At 38.8% G+C, this 14,204-nt stretch overlaps 1 protein-coding gene across 1 annotated transcript in view; it reads left to right on the top strand.

Moving 5' to 3' along the window:
- The window catches only part of PEX7 (peroxisomal biogenesis factor 7), a 73,141-nt gene that overhangs the window by 14,331 nt on the left and 44,606 nt on the right, over positions 1 to 14,204 (top strand). The window contains exons 4-7 of the mRNA XM_040239313.1: positions 250 to 327; positions 706 to 814; positions 11,701 to 11,807; positions 13,689 to 13,802. Of these exons, the coding sequence (XP_040095247.1) occupies positions 250 to 327; positions 706 to 814; positions 11,701 to 11,807; positions 13,689 to 13,802 (408 nt within the window). The remainder of the gene's footprint in view (positions 1 to 249; positions 328 to 705; positions 815 to 11,700; positions 11,808 to 13,688; positions 13,803 to 14,204) is intronic.

Consider the following 14,204-nt stretch of genomic DNA (forward strand, 5'->3'; position numbering starts at 1 on the left):
AGCTTTGATGTTTTAACCAAATGAATTAGTTGTTATAACTGACTATTCTGTTATAAACAGATAAGATGTAATGTTGAACTTGATGCGCTTTCCTTTTTTTTTAAATTAAATTTATTTATTTTAATTGGAGGATAATTACAATACTGTGATGGTTTCTGCCGTACATCAGCATGAATCGGTCATAGGTATACATGTGTCTCCCCCGCCCCAGCTCTTTCACTTTATAAATGACACTTTTAAATGTTTTAGGTGTACAGTGTTGACTGGAGCCAAACGAGAGGTGAACAGCTTGTGGTGTCTGGCTCATGGGATCAAACGGCCAAGCTGGTATGTCAGCATTACTGTGTGTAAAACCAGATATTCCCTTCCCCAGAGTGTCCACTGAAGTTTTTTATTTTCTAGAACATAAGTCTCTTGCTTTTCAGTTAGACAGCTAATTTTCTTTTCAAAAAACATTATACTCAAGTGTTTATTAGAATTTAAAATTTTCTAATCTTTGAGCTATAAATTAATAATTAGCTCAGCATTGATTATTTTGGCCTCTTAAATGCTATACTGCTTTATATAAAAATATACTTTACATAAATCCTTGAGATATATGTGTATATTGTGTGTGTATATATATGATGAATCATATATAGTATATATAAAGCATAAATTTTAATTTACTGCTGTTAAGTGATTGATCTGTTCCTTTATTTGTAGTGGGATCCAACTGTTGGAAAGTCTCTGTGCACTTTTAGAGGCCATGAAAGTGTCATTTATAGCACGATCTGGTCTCCCCACATTCCTGGCTGCTTTGCTTCATCCTCAGGTAAATAATACATTTACCAAAAACCTTGTTTGTGGTGAATGGTGACCTCACTTTCCCCAGAAGGTGGCGCTGTGTACCTTAGGTTTGGAGAAGTAAGCATTCCTCCTTAAACTCTTGAGACTATTTCATTCTTTCTTAGTCTCTAGACAAGAATTAGCCAACCTGCTTCTAACCTTTTGCCTTAACATGTACTCTTTTGGTGAGATGAGAGGTCAGGGACAAAGTGAGGACTCTGACATCGAACTTGATTGAATCTGGAAACTCTTTTCAGTGGTCAATTGTGGGACCTCAGGGTGAGGTGATGACTTTTCTCGTCAGTAAAATGGGGCTAAGAATGTCTGATTTGTGGAGTTGTTCACAGGATGAAATAAGGAAACACAAAATGTCTCGCACATCGTTAACCTCCTTTGCTTGATATTTACCCCTCTTTTAGGGATATTCTCTTTGACTCGTTGCCACTAAGCCATAGCAAGACTGTATTTGGTATGATCATTTTTCCTGTTTGCTTTTAATGTATGTCTTCAATTCTAATATTAAGTAGATACATACATTTCTATATCTCTATATTTTTTAATGGAGAGAACTCATTTTATAGACATTTAAAAATTAGATTTTGTATTGTTTGCACTGTTTGCATGAGGGTTTACAAATTTGGTTCTTTAGGCCGATTCATAAATCATGTATAATCTGAACAATATAACATACATAATTTGTAGAGAAACATTGCACAGCTTGTCTGCACTCCATTTAAAACAACATGGGCCACCTGCCAAATGGTCATTGAAATAGCGCCCGCATCTTCGCTCGCCCCTGGCTGCTCTAGAGCACCTCTCCCCTGGCTGTTTGCCTTTCTCTCACACCCTGCAGCCCTGCCCTCACAGCTCTTGTACTTTCATTCTTTTACCTTTTTCTCCACCAGCCTAGCCTGTCATACTTCTGTGGTCCTGGCTTTACATGAACAAGTTCAGTGGCAGGGTCCTCCCAGAGGATGATGGGAAGAAGAGGCTTGAGACAGCAAGAACAATTTTCCTTTCTGTCCCTGGTTCGAAGGTAGAGTCATTCCCAGTGGGGAAACAGTATGTTGGAAGTCAGAGTTATATTCATGTGGTTTAGAATGGAATATTAATTCTTAGTAATATCATAATATCTGTCATACCATGACTTTTCGTAATATAAATTTGACAAGCACAACTTTTAATGAACAAATATGGTTTAATTAATGATTAATTCATGATTAACGGTCTGTCTTAGGTAGATCATAACCAGTTATGAATCTTTCCAAGTTGGAAACCAGTCTAGCTCCTTTTATTAGTTACTGAGCTGTTTTGGCTTAGATGGCTTTATCTTTGGTTTGTTGATCAGAATAAGGTTGCTAAGTCTGAGTAACAGTTACAATAATGTATAACATATGTTAATTAATCATAAATGTTTGTGGTGATTGACAAGATAATATCAGCACTCTTTATTTCTTGTTTCTTGTATAACTATCAAAAAGGAAATTTATGAAGAGAAAACAGAAATGGTAACCCTGAAAATTTCTATTTGAGAATATACATAGTAAAGAAATTCAGACAACACAGAGACATGCCAAATAAAAAATAACTGCTCATTCCCCCTCTCCTATAGAACTGCTGTTAGTAACATTTTCCTCTATTCCTCCATAAAAAGTCTATGTCCATTCCAAATATATTAAAGTTTTTTATCTTCTAGAACATACTTCTCTTGCTTTTCAGTTAGACAGCTAATTTTCTTTTCAAAAAACATTATACTAAAGCGTTTATTAGAACTTAAAATTTTCTAATCTTTAAAATAAATTAGTAATTAGCTCAAAAGGAGGGTTTGTGGCATAGTAAAAGTTGGGGTAAGCTCTAAAACTCTCACTGTGCCTTTGCCATTTCAAGAGAGACAAGAAAATTTGCTTCCCAAGTTGTGTACTTGCAGTGCACTTCTTTGTGTATTTTCTTTGCTTGAATTGTTTTCATGTATTTCCAATAGGGCATGTGTCTTCTTCAGCATAGCTGAGTGCCTTACACAAGCAAACACTACAGTTTTTCGATTACTATTATATAAGCTATGGAAATAACTGTATTATCAAAATTTTTAAAACATATTTAAGGTTAATTTTGATTGTCAAAAGGGGTATTGTTGGTGAATCATTCAGGTCTTTAGTGAATGCTGTTGTCTGGGCACTGAAGATACACTGAACATGTAGTCTAGTGGGAAAGAGAGATGCTAAGAAAAAAAACCTAGGGACAGCAACGATGAGGAGTGTGAAGTTCTTTGAGAAAGAGGTCACAGCACAGTGGTTATGGACACAGACTCTGGAGCTGGACTTCCTGTGATCAGATTCTCCTTTCACTGCTCTTACATGGCTTCAGTCATGCTACTTAACCTCTGTCTCTTCATTCCTCATTTAAAAAATAAGAGTGATAATAATAACCTGTGTTGTGGAGTTTTGATGAGGATTAAGTGAATTAATTAAGATACAAGCTTGAAGGCTTAGGACCATGCCTGGCACAGAGTAAGGGCTCTCTGAGTGGTGCCTCGTGTCATTAACGTGTGTGCTCAGGATTCATGGGAACACAGCAAAGGATTCTTGAGCTTGTCAAAACTGGCTGGTCAGAGCAACTTCCCTAAGGAAATAGTTCTTCAGCTGCTACCTTATGAACAAGTAGATGAGGAAGTGAGAAGTGGGAAGTAAAGGGATGAATGTGGAGAGTATAGGGCATGTTGGAGGAAGATTTGCATGGTCTTTGCATGCGTTATGTGCTGTAAGGATTGAGAGTCAGTGCTTACCTGAGAACTAAAACCCTGGGAACCGAGTTTCAGGTAACTTGCTCCAGGTGGAATCTGAAATGTATGCTTGTATAATAACATACCTGTCCAGTGATCCTGAAACCTGGCCCACCATCGCAGTCCGTTGTTGCTGTTTAGTCGCTAAGTCGAGTTTGGCTTTTTTGCGACCCCATGGACTGTAGCCCACCAGACTTCTCTGTCCATGGGGTTTTCCTGACAAAAATATTGGAGTGGATTGCCCTTTCCTTCTGCAGGGGGTCTTCCTGACCCAGGGATCAAACCCGCGTCTCCTGCACTGGCAGGTGGATTCTTTACCCCGAGCTACCAAGGAAGAAAGTGAAAGTGAAGTCGCTCAGTCGTAAAAAACAACAGAATTCTAGCCTTCATCTTAGTCCTACTGAATCAGATGCCTCTGAGAGGTGTATTTTTTAATCACCCAAGCCGAGTCTAGTGATGAGCCTGATTTGGGAAACACCGTACTAGTCTGTGATGTTGCTCTGTTTAAGATGTCTAATGAATAGCTTATTTCTGTTGATGTAATGGAAATTTCGTGTTTATTTTTAACAGAAATATACTTATCTTTTAAAAACTCTATGGAATGGTTTCAGTGCTGAATTCAAAGAAGTGGTTTCCTAAGATTGAGAACTTAGTTTTTTCCCTGAGTTTTGCCAGTTATAGTTTGAGTTGTATTATAGTCTTTTATCCATTAATTCTCTTTGTTTTCTTGCTTACGGACAAGAGTTTGCTATGAAACATACTATAGTATTTGCATAAAAATCATCTCAGCTGTAAAATTCATGGTTGAAGAACACAAAGTTGTGAAATATTTGTCTTCACAAATATTAAAAATGATAAGCAGCTTATATAATTGGCAGTCAAGACATAGTTTTATGTCTAATCCTGTGGCACACATATAGCTAATTATATCATTCAACTGCTTATAACAGTTTATATTTTAAGATAGTATATAATAATATGGGCTTCCCTGGTGGTTCAGATGGCAAAGAATCCACCTGCAGTGCAGGAGATACGAATTCATTCCCTGGGTTTGCAAGATCCCCCGGAGAAAGGAATGGCTACCGACTCCAGTCTTCTTGCCTGGCGGGCTACAGTCCATGGGCTTGCAAGGTGTCGGACACGACTGAGCAGCTAACACTGTCATTTTCATGAGAATATAATATTTAAGTTTTTCCAAGAATTTGATCCCCTTCAAAGTGGTAGTACTAAATTTGCTGTTAGCTAAGCTAAGACAAACCAAAAGGAAGCAGGACTTTGACGTTTAGATCTTCCTTAGCAGAGTTCTCTAAGGGCGTTGGTTTTGTTTCGTCCGTTAAAGTTTTATTCTTACATAATTCACATTTCCAAATTATATGAGATGGAAGGGAAGAATATTTGAGCTCATTACATGAGGAGGATTAATATGAAGTAAACTTTCTTTTGAACCAAGAAAACTAAATTACTGCTATTACCGACTCCATATAATTGCATAAATCATAGCCATGCCTCAATGTGTGGAGTCTAGCAGTTTGAAAAAAAATCATTCTACTCAGAGAAAAAAGTCATCTGATAGGCATCTGGCATTTCAAATAAATTAAATTATTTGGGCCCACTATGCATCTTTTGCTGTTCATTTCACTTCCTGGTTTCAGATTCACCATTTACACTCATTCTCCTTACCCAGCTTCTTCTTAATGCCACAACTTGAATTAGACATGGTAGTAGCCAGCACTTCCTGTACCATATCATGCACTTAAAGTCACTGGTTTTGTTGCCAGTGGCAAGTCTGCAGCTGATAAGAGAAGCTGGTAATTCAGGTGGGTCTGTGGCACTGCCACAGGGCCCTGGTAAACGTCTGGCTGACAAAGAAAGGCCAGTTGTCTGGAAAATGCAATTAAACAAGCAATATAAATATAGATGTCCTGGTGGCTAAAAGAGTTGAATGAGTCATGGTACCAGTTGGCCAGAAGGTCTCTCTCCTACCTGGCAAATGAAATGAGGAGGAGGAAGTGCCCAGTGTGCGCAAGTGGGATTCTCAGCTCCTTCAGAGCACTTCTCACTCTTTTTGTGCTCTTTAAGTTAACTGCCAGAGGGGACAACCTAAACTGTAGTCTTTAAAAAAAAAAACTTTGCCTGACTATGCTGACGAAGAACCAGAATATTGTCCCAGAGAAATTTGATAGAGGCATCCACCCAGCCTTTGTGGTGGTTATATTTGTTTAATCTACTGTTGAAGTATATAATACACACACAGAACAGTGCCTATTTATAGCACGATGAATTTTCACAATGAACACACCTGTGTCCTGGGGCTTCCCAGGCGGCACTAGTGGTAAAGAATCTGCCTGCCCATGCCGGAGACTCTGGAGACCCGGGCTCTCAGGACCCAGGTCAAGAAACAGAATGTTCTCAGAAGCCCCTCTTACATTCTTCCAGCCATTACCCACCCCTGTCCATTCGAGGGTGACCTCTGAACTGCCTCCTGATAGCGTCGCTTAATGTTACCTGTTTTTATGTTGTGCTGTCTCCAGTTCTTTTGCTCAGCATTATGTTTTGTGAGATTCATCCATATTGTTGCTAAAATTACTAGTTACTTCTTAACTCCTAGTCCACATGTATTGTGATGTTTTGAGACTGTAAAGCATTCGCATACACCCATAGAATGTAATTATTAGGATGAACATGAGCTCACTGAACTTTTAACAATGCTTTGAAGTGAAGTCACTCAGTCGTGTCCGACTCTTTGCGACCTATGGACTGTAGCCTGCCAGGCTCCTCTTCCCATGGGATTTTCCAGGCAAGAATGCTGGAGTGGGTTGCCATGTCCTACTCCAGGGGATCTTCCTGACGCAGGAATCGAACCCATGTCTCCTACATCTTCTGCATTGCAGGCGGATTCTTTACCATCTGAGCCACCAGGGGAGCCTTTCAGACCTGATCGGTTCAGTTCGGTTGTCGCCCAGTCGCGTCCGACTCCGTGACCCCATGGACTGCAGCACGCCAGGCCTCCCTGTCCATCACCAACTCCTGAAGTTTACTGAGACTCATGTCCATTTGAGTCAGTGACGCCATCCAGCGATCTCATCCTCTGTCGTCCCCTTCTCCTCTCGCCTTCAATCTTTTCCAGCATCAGGCTCTTTTCAATGAGTCAGCTCTTTGCATCAGGTAGCCAAAGTATTGGAGTTTCAGCTGCAACATCCGTCCTTCCAATGAACATTCAGGACTGATTTCCTTTAGGATGGACTGGTTGGATCTCCTTGCAGTCCAAGGGACTCTCAAGAGTCTTCTCAAACACCACGGTTCAAAAGCATCAATTCTTTGGCTCTCAGCTTTCTTTATAGTCCAACTCTCACATCCATACAGTATGACTACTGGAGAAACCATAGCCTTGACTAGATGGACCTTTGTTGGGAAAGTAATGTCTCTGCTTTTTAATATGCTGTCTAGGTTGGTCATAACTTTTCTTCCAAGGAGTAAGCGTCCTTTTATTTCATGGCTGCAGTCACCATCTTTAGTGATTTTGGAGCCCAGAAAGATAAAGTCTGCCACTGTTTCCATTGTTTCTCCATCTATTTGCCATGAAATGATGGGACTGGATGCCATGATCTTAGTTTTCTGAATGTTGAGCTTTAAACCAACTTTTTCACTCTCCTCTTTCACTTTCATCAAGAGGCTCTTTGGTTCCTCTTCACTTTCTACCATAAGGGTGGTGTCATCTGCATATCTGAGGTTATTGATATTTCTCCTGGCAATCTTGATTCCAACATGTGCTTCATCCAGCCCAGTCTTTCTCATGATGTACTCTGCATATAAGTTAAATAATCAGGGTGACAATATACAGCCTTGACGCACTCCTTTTCCTATTTGGAACCAGTCTGTTGTTCCGTGTCCAGTTCTAACTGTTGCTTCCTGATCTGCATACAGGTTTCTCAAGAGGCAGGTCAGGTGATCTGGTATTACCATCTCTTGAAGAATTTTCCACAGTTTGTTGTGATCCACACAGTCAAAGGCTTTGGCATAGTCAATAAAGCAGAAATAGATGTTTTTTTCTGGAACTCTCTTGCTTTTTCAGTGATCCAGCAATATTGGCAATTTGATCTCTGGTTCCTCTGCCTTTTCTAAAACCAGCTTGAACATCAGGAAGTTCACGGTTCCCATATTGCTGAAGCCTGGCTTGGAGAATTTTGAGCATTACTTTACTAGCGTGTGAGATGAGTGCAATTGTGTGGTAGTTTGAGCATTCTTTGGCATTGTCTTTCTTTGGGATTGGAATGAAAACTGACCTTTTCCAGTCCTGTGGCCACTGCTGAGTTTTCTAAATTTGCTGGCATACTGAGTGCAGCACTTTCACAGCATCATCTTTTAGGATTTGAATTAGCACAATTGGAATTCCATCACCTCCACTAGCTTTGTTCATAGTGAGGCTTCCTAAGACCCACTTTGACTTCACATTCCAGGATGTCTGGCTCTAGGTGAGTGATCACACCATCGTGATTATCTGGGTTGTGAAGATCTTTTTTGTACAGTTCTTCTGTGTATTCTTGCTACCTCTTCTTAATTATCTTCTGCTCTGTTAGGTCCATACCATTTCTGTCCTTTATTGTGCCCATCTTTGCATGAATTGTTCCTTTGGTATCTCTAATTTTCTTGAAGAGATCTCGAGTCTTTCCCATTCTATTGTTTTTCTCTGTTTCTTTGCACTGATCAGTGAGGAAGGCTTTCTTATCTCTCCTTGCTGTTCTTTGGAACTCTGCATTCAGATGCTTATATCTTTCCTTTTCTCCTTTGCTTTTCACTTCTCTTCTTTTCAGAGCTATTTGTAAGGCCTCCTCAGACAGCCATTTTGCTTTTTTTCATTTCTTTTTCTTGGAGATGGTTTTGCTCCCGTCTCCTGTACAATGTCACAAACCTCTTTCCATAGTTCATTAGGCAGTCTATCAGATCTAGTCCCTTAAATCTATTTCTCACTTCCACTGTATAATCATAAGGGATTTGATTTAGGTCATACCTGAATGGTCTAGTGGTTTTCCCTACTTTCTTCAATTTAAGTCTGAATTTGGCAATAAGTTCATGATCTGAGCCACAGTCAGCTCCCAGTCTTGTTTTTGCTGACTGTATAGAGCCTCTCCACCTTTGACTTCAAAGAATATAATCAATCTGATTTCGGTGTTGACCATCTGGTGATGTCCATGTGTAGAGTCTTCTCTTGAGTTGTTAGAAGAGGGTGTTTGCTATGACCAGTGCATTTTCTTGGCAGAACTCTATTAGCCTTTACCCTGCTTCATTCTGTACTCCAAGGGCAGATTTGCCTGTTATTCCAGGTGTTTCTTGACTTCCTACTTTTGCATTCCAGTCCCCTATAATGAAAAGGACATCTTTTGGGGTGTTAATTCTAGAAGGTCTTGTAGGTCTTCATAGAACTGTTCAACTTCAGCTTCAGCATTACTGGACAGGGCATAGACTTGGATTACTGTGATATTGAATGGTTTACCTTGGAAACAAAGAGAGATCATTCTGTTGTTTTTGAGATTGCATCCAAGCACTGCATTTTGGATCCTTTTATTGACTATGATGGCTACTCCCTTGCCCACAGTAGTAGATATAATGGTTATCTGAGTTAAATTCACCCATTGCAGTCCATCTTAGTTCGCTGATTCCTAGAATGTCAACGTTCATTGTTTCCATCTCCTGTTTGATCACTTCCAATTTGCCTTGATTCATGGACCTAACATACCAGCTTCCTATGCAATATTGCTCTTTAAGCATCGGACCTTGCTTCCATCACCAGTCACATCCACAACTGGGTATTGTTTTTACTCTGGCTGCGTCTCTTCATTCTTTCTGGAGTTATTTCTCCGCTGATCTCCAGTAGCATATTGGGCACCTACTGACCTGCGAAGTTCGTCTTTCATTGTCCTATCTTTTTGCCTTTTCATACTGTTCATGGGGTTCTCAAAGCAGGAATACTGAAGTGGTTTGCCATTCCCTTCTCCAGTGGACCACGTTTTGTCAGAACTCTCCACCATGACCCGTGTTATATGTTATATCACACTTGATATAACATATAAACTTTTGAAATCTAATGTACATCATTTAAACATTTCCTATGTTTTTACTGGAAGCCCTGTGCTGAATTTAATCTTCTTCTCTGGAGCTAGGCTTTGAGAGTCTGAAGCTTCAGGTGAATTCCATTCACTGCTGCCACGATGATAAGGAATCTCCTCTGTCTGCAGGTGGTAATAGGAGAGCTTGAGCAACTGTAGGTCTTTGTAGAATTTATTGAAAAGCAACCCCCGAAGGGGAAGGGATGCTTAAACAACCTCAGGACACATTTTCTGTCTCTAATCTGGGCTTTTCTCTGCTGGCTGACTTGACTGTGCAGGTCAACTTTCTCCATACAGGGAAACACATGGCCAACCAACAATTCCTCAGTTTTTGTAACCTGTAAATTCTCCTGTGTGACGGGGACTAGCATTATTTTTCGATCACAGTTCAGAGAAATCCAAATATCTCCTTTAGGTCATTCTAGCTGTGCCAGGGGCAGCTTTGTAAGGCAGATATGTTTTTGTGTCTTTCGAAGTATAGTTGGTTTACAAAGTTACATAAGTTGCAGTTGTACAAAGTAGTGATTCACAGTTTTTAAAGGTTATACACCATTTATAGTTATTATAAAATATTAGCTATATTCCCTTTGTTGTACAGTATATCTTTGTGTCTTATTTTATACATGATAGTTTGTACTTCTTAATCTCCTACCCCTGTCTTTTCCTCCTGTCCTTCTCTCACCGAGCTGGTGACCACTGATTTGTTCCCTGTGTCTGTGGGTCTGTATGAGGCAGATATTTTATCGTAGGTAAGGAAAATGACAATTCAAGATGTTAAGTAACTTGACTGAATGTTAACAGCTACGAAATGATTGAGCTGGACTAGAGCTAAGCTCTGAAGCTCCAAAACCCCTATTCTTAAACTCTGCATTTTATTACCACAAGCAGTTTAATTCTTATCTTTCTTAACTTGCAAAGAAATCAGAAAAAAAATTGTCTGAAATTATTGGACTTAGCTAAATGACAAATAATTTAGAATTGGGGTGATAGGAAATTATATGTAGATAACTAAAGGAAATGTTTAAAAGTTATCGTTTTTATATACTGCTTATTAGCATATGTGCTATATGCTGGAGACCATGCTAACGGTTTACAGAAACTTTATTACACTGAATGTTTTTGTACCATCCTCCATCCAGGCATTCTGAGGAACTAGTCTCACAGATATTATCCAGCTTGTGCAGGGTCACACAACTACTAAATGGAATCAAGACCATTACTGCCATCACAGCATTTTTTTTTTTTTACATTAACCTGAACTGGCTTTCTCAGAGGATCAGTTATTGTGTGTAATTTACTTTTAATGGAGATGTACATATATTCAGAATTTTTCATCTGGTCATTTTGTTGTTTCCTCATATTTTACAAAATTGAAGGCAAACAGCATCTAAAACAGTTAATCAGGGTTGACTCTGTGCAGCTAGGTGGTATAAATCATTTTTGTAGTAATTCAGAGTATAATCCTTACATTTTCTCCACTTGTTTCTTTCAAGGTGAAATCCATACCTTTGGATGGCCCTTTAAAATGTAATAAATGTGAAAGCTAAGATTTGAAATTATCCATTCTGATTTGGTAGACTTCGGACACATTTTACAGTAAACCTGTTACCATTTTGCTTCCTGTAGAATATACTGGTATAAGGTGCTAACTTTACTTACAAGAAATGAGGATATTCAGTCTTTTCCTTTCTTGAAGAAAAATGCATTGGGTGTGTGCTTAGTCACTGCTCCGCTTGTGTCAGTGTGAGATTCAGATTTTCCTGCTTTGAGTAGATCTAAAAACTTAATATGGTACCTTATTTTTTGTAGTTGTCACTTTTAGTAGTTCTTATATATTATTATAGTGTAAAGCAATGTATATGTGTATATGACATACAGATGGTGATGTCCTGATAATGGAAGTGTTGTGTTTTCCCCCGACTTGTCATCATGGGTACCAAGCATGCAAGTGGTGTGATAAAGAGTGATCGAGTCTTCCTCTTTCACCAGGTGATCAGACTTTGAGAATTTGGGATGTGAAGACAACAGGAGTCAGAATTGTGGTTCCAGCACATCAGGCGGAAATTTTGAGCTGTGACTGGTGTAAATACAATGAGGTACCCTATCTGGTTCTATGCTTAGCTACTGGAGCCCTTCCTAAAGTTGAAATGTTCTAGATTTTATCTTTGTTTATGTGGACTTGGATAGTGTTTACGGGCCATTAAGTTAGATTCAGTCCCTTTCATTTCTAATTGATGATTGTGAGTGACCTGCATTAGCATTAATTGGATTTAAGTGCACATAAAACAGGCTGAATAAGAAACAGAAATTCTCAAAAGTTCAATAGTGCAGCCTTACTTGTTTGTTTGGGGAACTGCTTTACAATTTATGTAATTTTTTACTTTATTGCTCTTAACCCTGCCAATTTGTATCATCTTTTGCCTTCATTTCTTGTGCACTTTGCTAGTGAAGCTGCTGAACTATATGTAACTTGATTTTTAATTTGACAGTCCATCAGTTTTAGGAATTTTCTGTTTCATTTTCCCTTACAAGCCTAACTAAGCTTCATGTTTCTGGAAGATAGCAGTGTCCATTTGCAACCTTTTGCAATCTTCAGCTAACCATATGGCATATGAATTAGAAATAGAAATGGATTAAATATGTGTTGATATGCCATTTAAATATATTTATCTACCTGAAGTGATCTGTTGACTGTGACAGTTAAGTATAACATATACTTTGTTCTTTTCCCAGTTTTAGTCAATGAAAATTAAGGGAACATTGTATTGGCTGAGTTCTTTAATTAGAAATAAAATAAAAGAAGATATAGAACATATTTAAAATAATACTTGATTTTAATAAAATTTTTAGTGCTGATGGCCTCAGTTCAAATCTCACCCATGAATTTTCCAAATAAAATGAAATTGTGGACTATATGTTATACTTTTGGGAATTCTAAAAAAGATGCTGATATGCACTTGCTGCTGCTGCTGCTGCTAAGTCACTTCATTCGTGTCCGACTCTGTGAGACCCCATAGACAGCAGCCCACCAGGCTCCCCCGTCCCTGGGATTCTCCAGGCAAGAACACGAGTGGGTTGCCATTTCCTTCTCCAGTGCATGAAGGTGAAAAGCGAAAGTGAAGTCGCTCAGTCCTGTCCAACTCTTAGCGACCCTATGGATTGCAGCCTACCAGGCTCCTCCATCCACGGGATTTTCCAGGCAAGAGTACTGGAGTGGGTGCCATTGCCTTCTTGCCTTCTCCGGATATACACTTGAGCGTACTTTAAAATTTTTTAAAAAACAATCATCACTGAAGTTTTTTAAAAATGAGCTTATATTGATGTTCAGACAATGGATTACTGCCCTGGTCGATGTGTAATGGGGCTGAGTGTGGACCCAGCTCTTGGCCTATTCAGCCGTGAACTCTGGGTTCACCTAGCATTCTAGATAGGAGACTACCCACTATTTGCAAAAATTCTCAGAGTTAGCTATTACATTATGACATGGTCCATGAGAGTTAGGAGCAATGATTGATTTAGAATTAGGAAAACAACATTTAATTAATACCTTTGCCCTTTCAAATGTTTGTGAATTAGCAGTCTCTTGCCTTTTAACACCTGGTAGAAACCTCAGAGGACGCTGAAGAGACAGGTGGGCTCTCTGTCAGGTGTAATTTTTAGAAACTTGTGTTCTTATTAGTATCCCTAAAAGTAGGTGGGAGAAGCTACAAGGTTGTGTGAGACTATGCCTTTTTCTCTTGTGTGTTGTGTTCCTTCATATACCCAAGGCATATTGAGTTCCTTTTCTTCCAAGTCATACTAACTTTTGCTTTTGATGTATATGTTAACTCCTTTCAATAATGTTATGTAACTTTTCAAGAATGACTCCTGGGTTCAGATTAAATAAGTACCAGAAAATAGATACTATTTCCAATAGGAAAGCTTGGCTACTGCTTACTTGTAAAGAGTCACACTTAACCTTGCTTTATTGTTTTCAGAATTTGGTGGTGACAGGGGCGGTTGATTGTAGTTTGAGAGGCTGGGACTTGAGGAATATACGACAACCTGTGTTTGAACTTCTCGGTCACACCTATGCTATTAGGAGAGTGAAAGTAAGTTTTTATCTTTTCTTTTTCTACACAGAACAAAAAGATAAATACAGTCAACGAAGTACATTTAAAAGGTGTTTAAGGGATGGGGTTATTGATTCACTTTGTTTTTCATGTTTTGTTACCCAGTGAATGGTAGTAAACATTGAAAGCTAAAATTAGGTAAAATACTGGAATGATTTTTGAGTGACTTATAACAATATAGTCAGGTGGTACTCAGGAGTGAATAAAAATGTTTTTCTCATTCTGTCATCCCCATGCTACTATTTCTTTTAAAACTCTCTAACTATAGTAATTTAGTTTTAGTATTATAGTCTTTATAATTTTTCACTCAGTGGAAAAGTTTATTTTGTTGAAACTTGTACAGAGAGGTGGTTAATTCATTCTTTTCCCTAACATGATTAT

The sequence above is a fragment of the Oryx dammah genome, unplaced genomic scaffold (genome assembly GCF_014754425.2).
Source record: "Oryx dammah isolate SB20612 unplaced genomic scaffold, SCBI_Odam_1.1 HiC_scaffold_4, whole genome shotgun sequence".
Lineage (NCBI taxonomy): Eukaryota > Metazoa > Chordata > Mammalia > Artiodactyla > Bovidae > Oryx > Oryx dammah.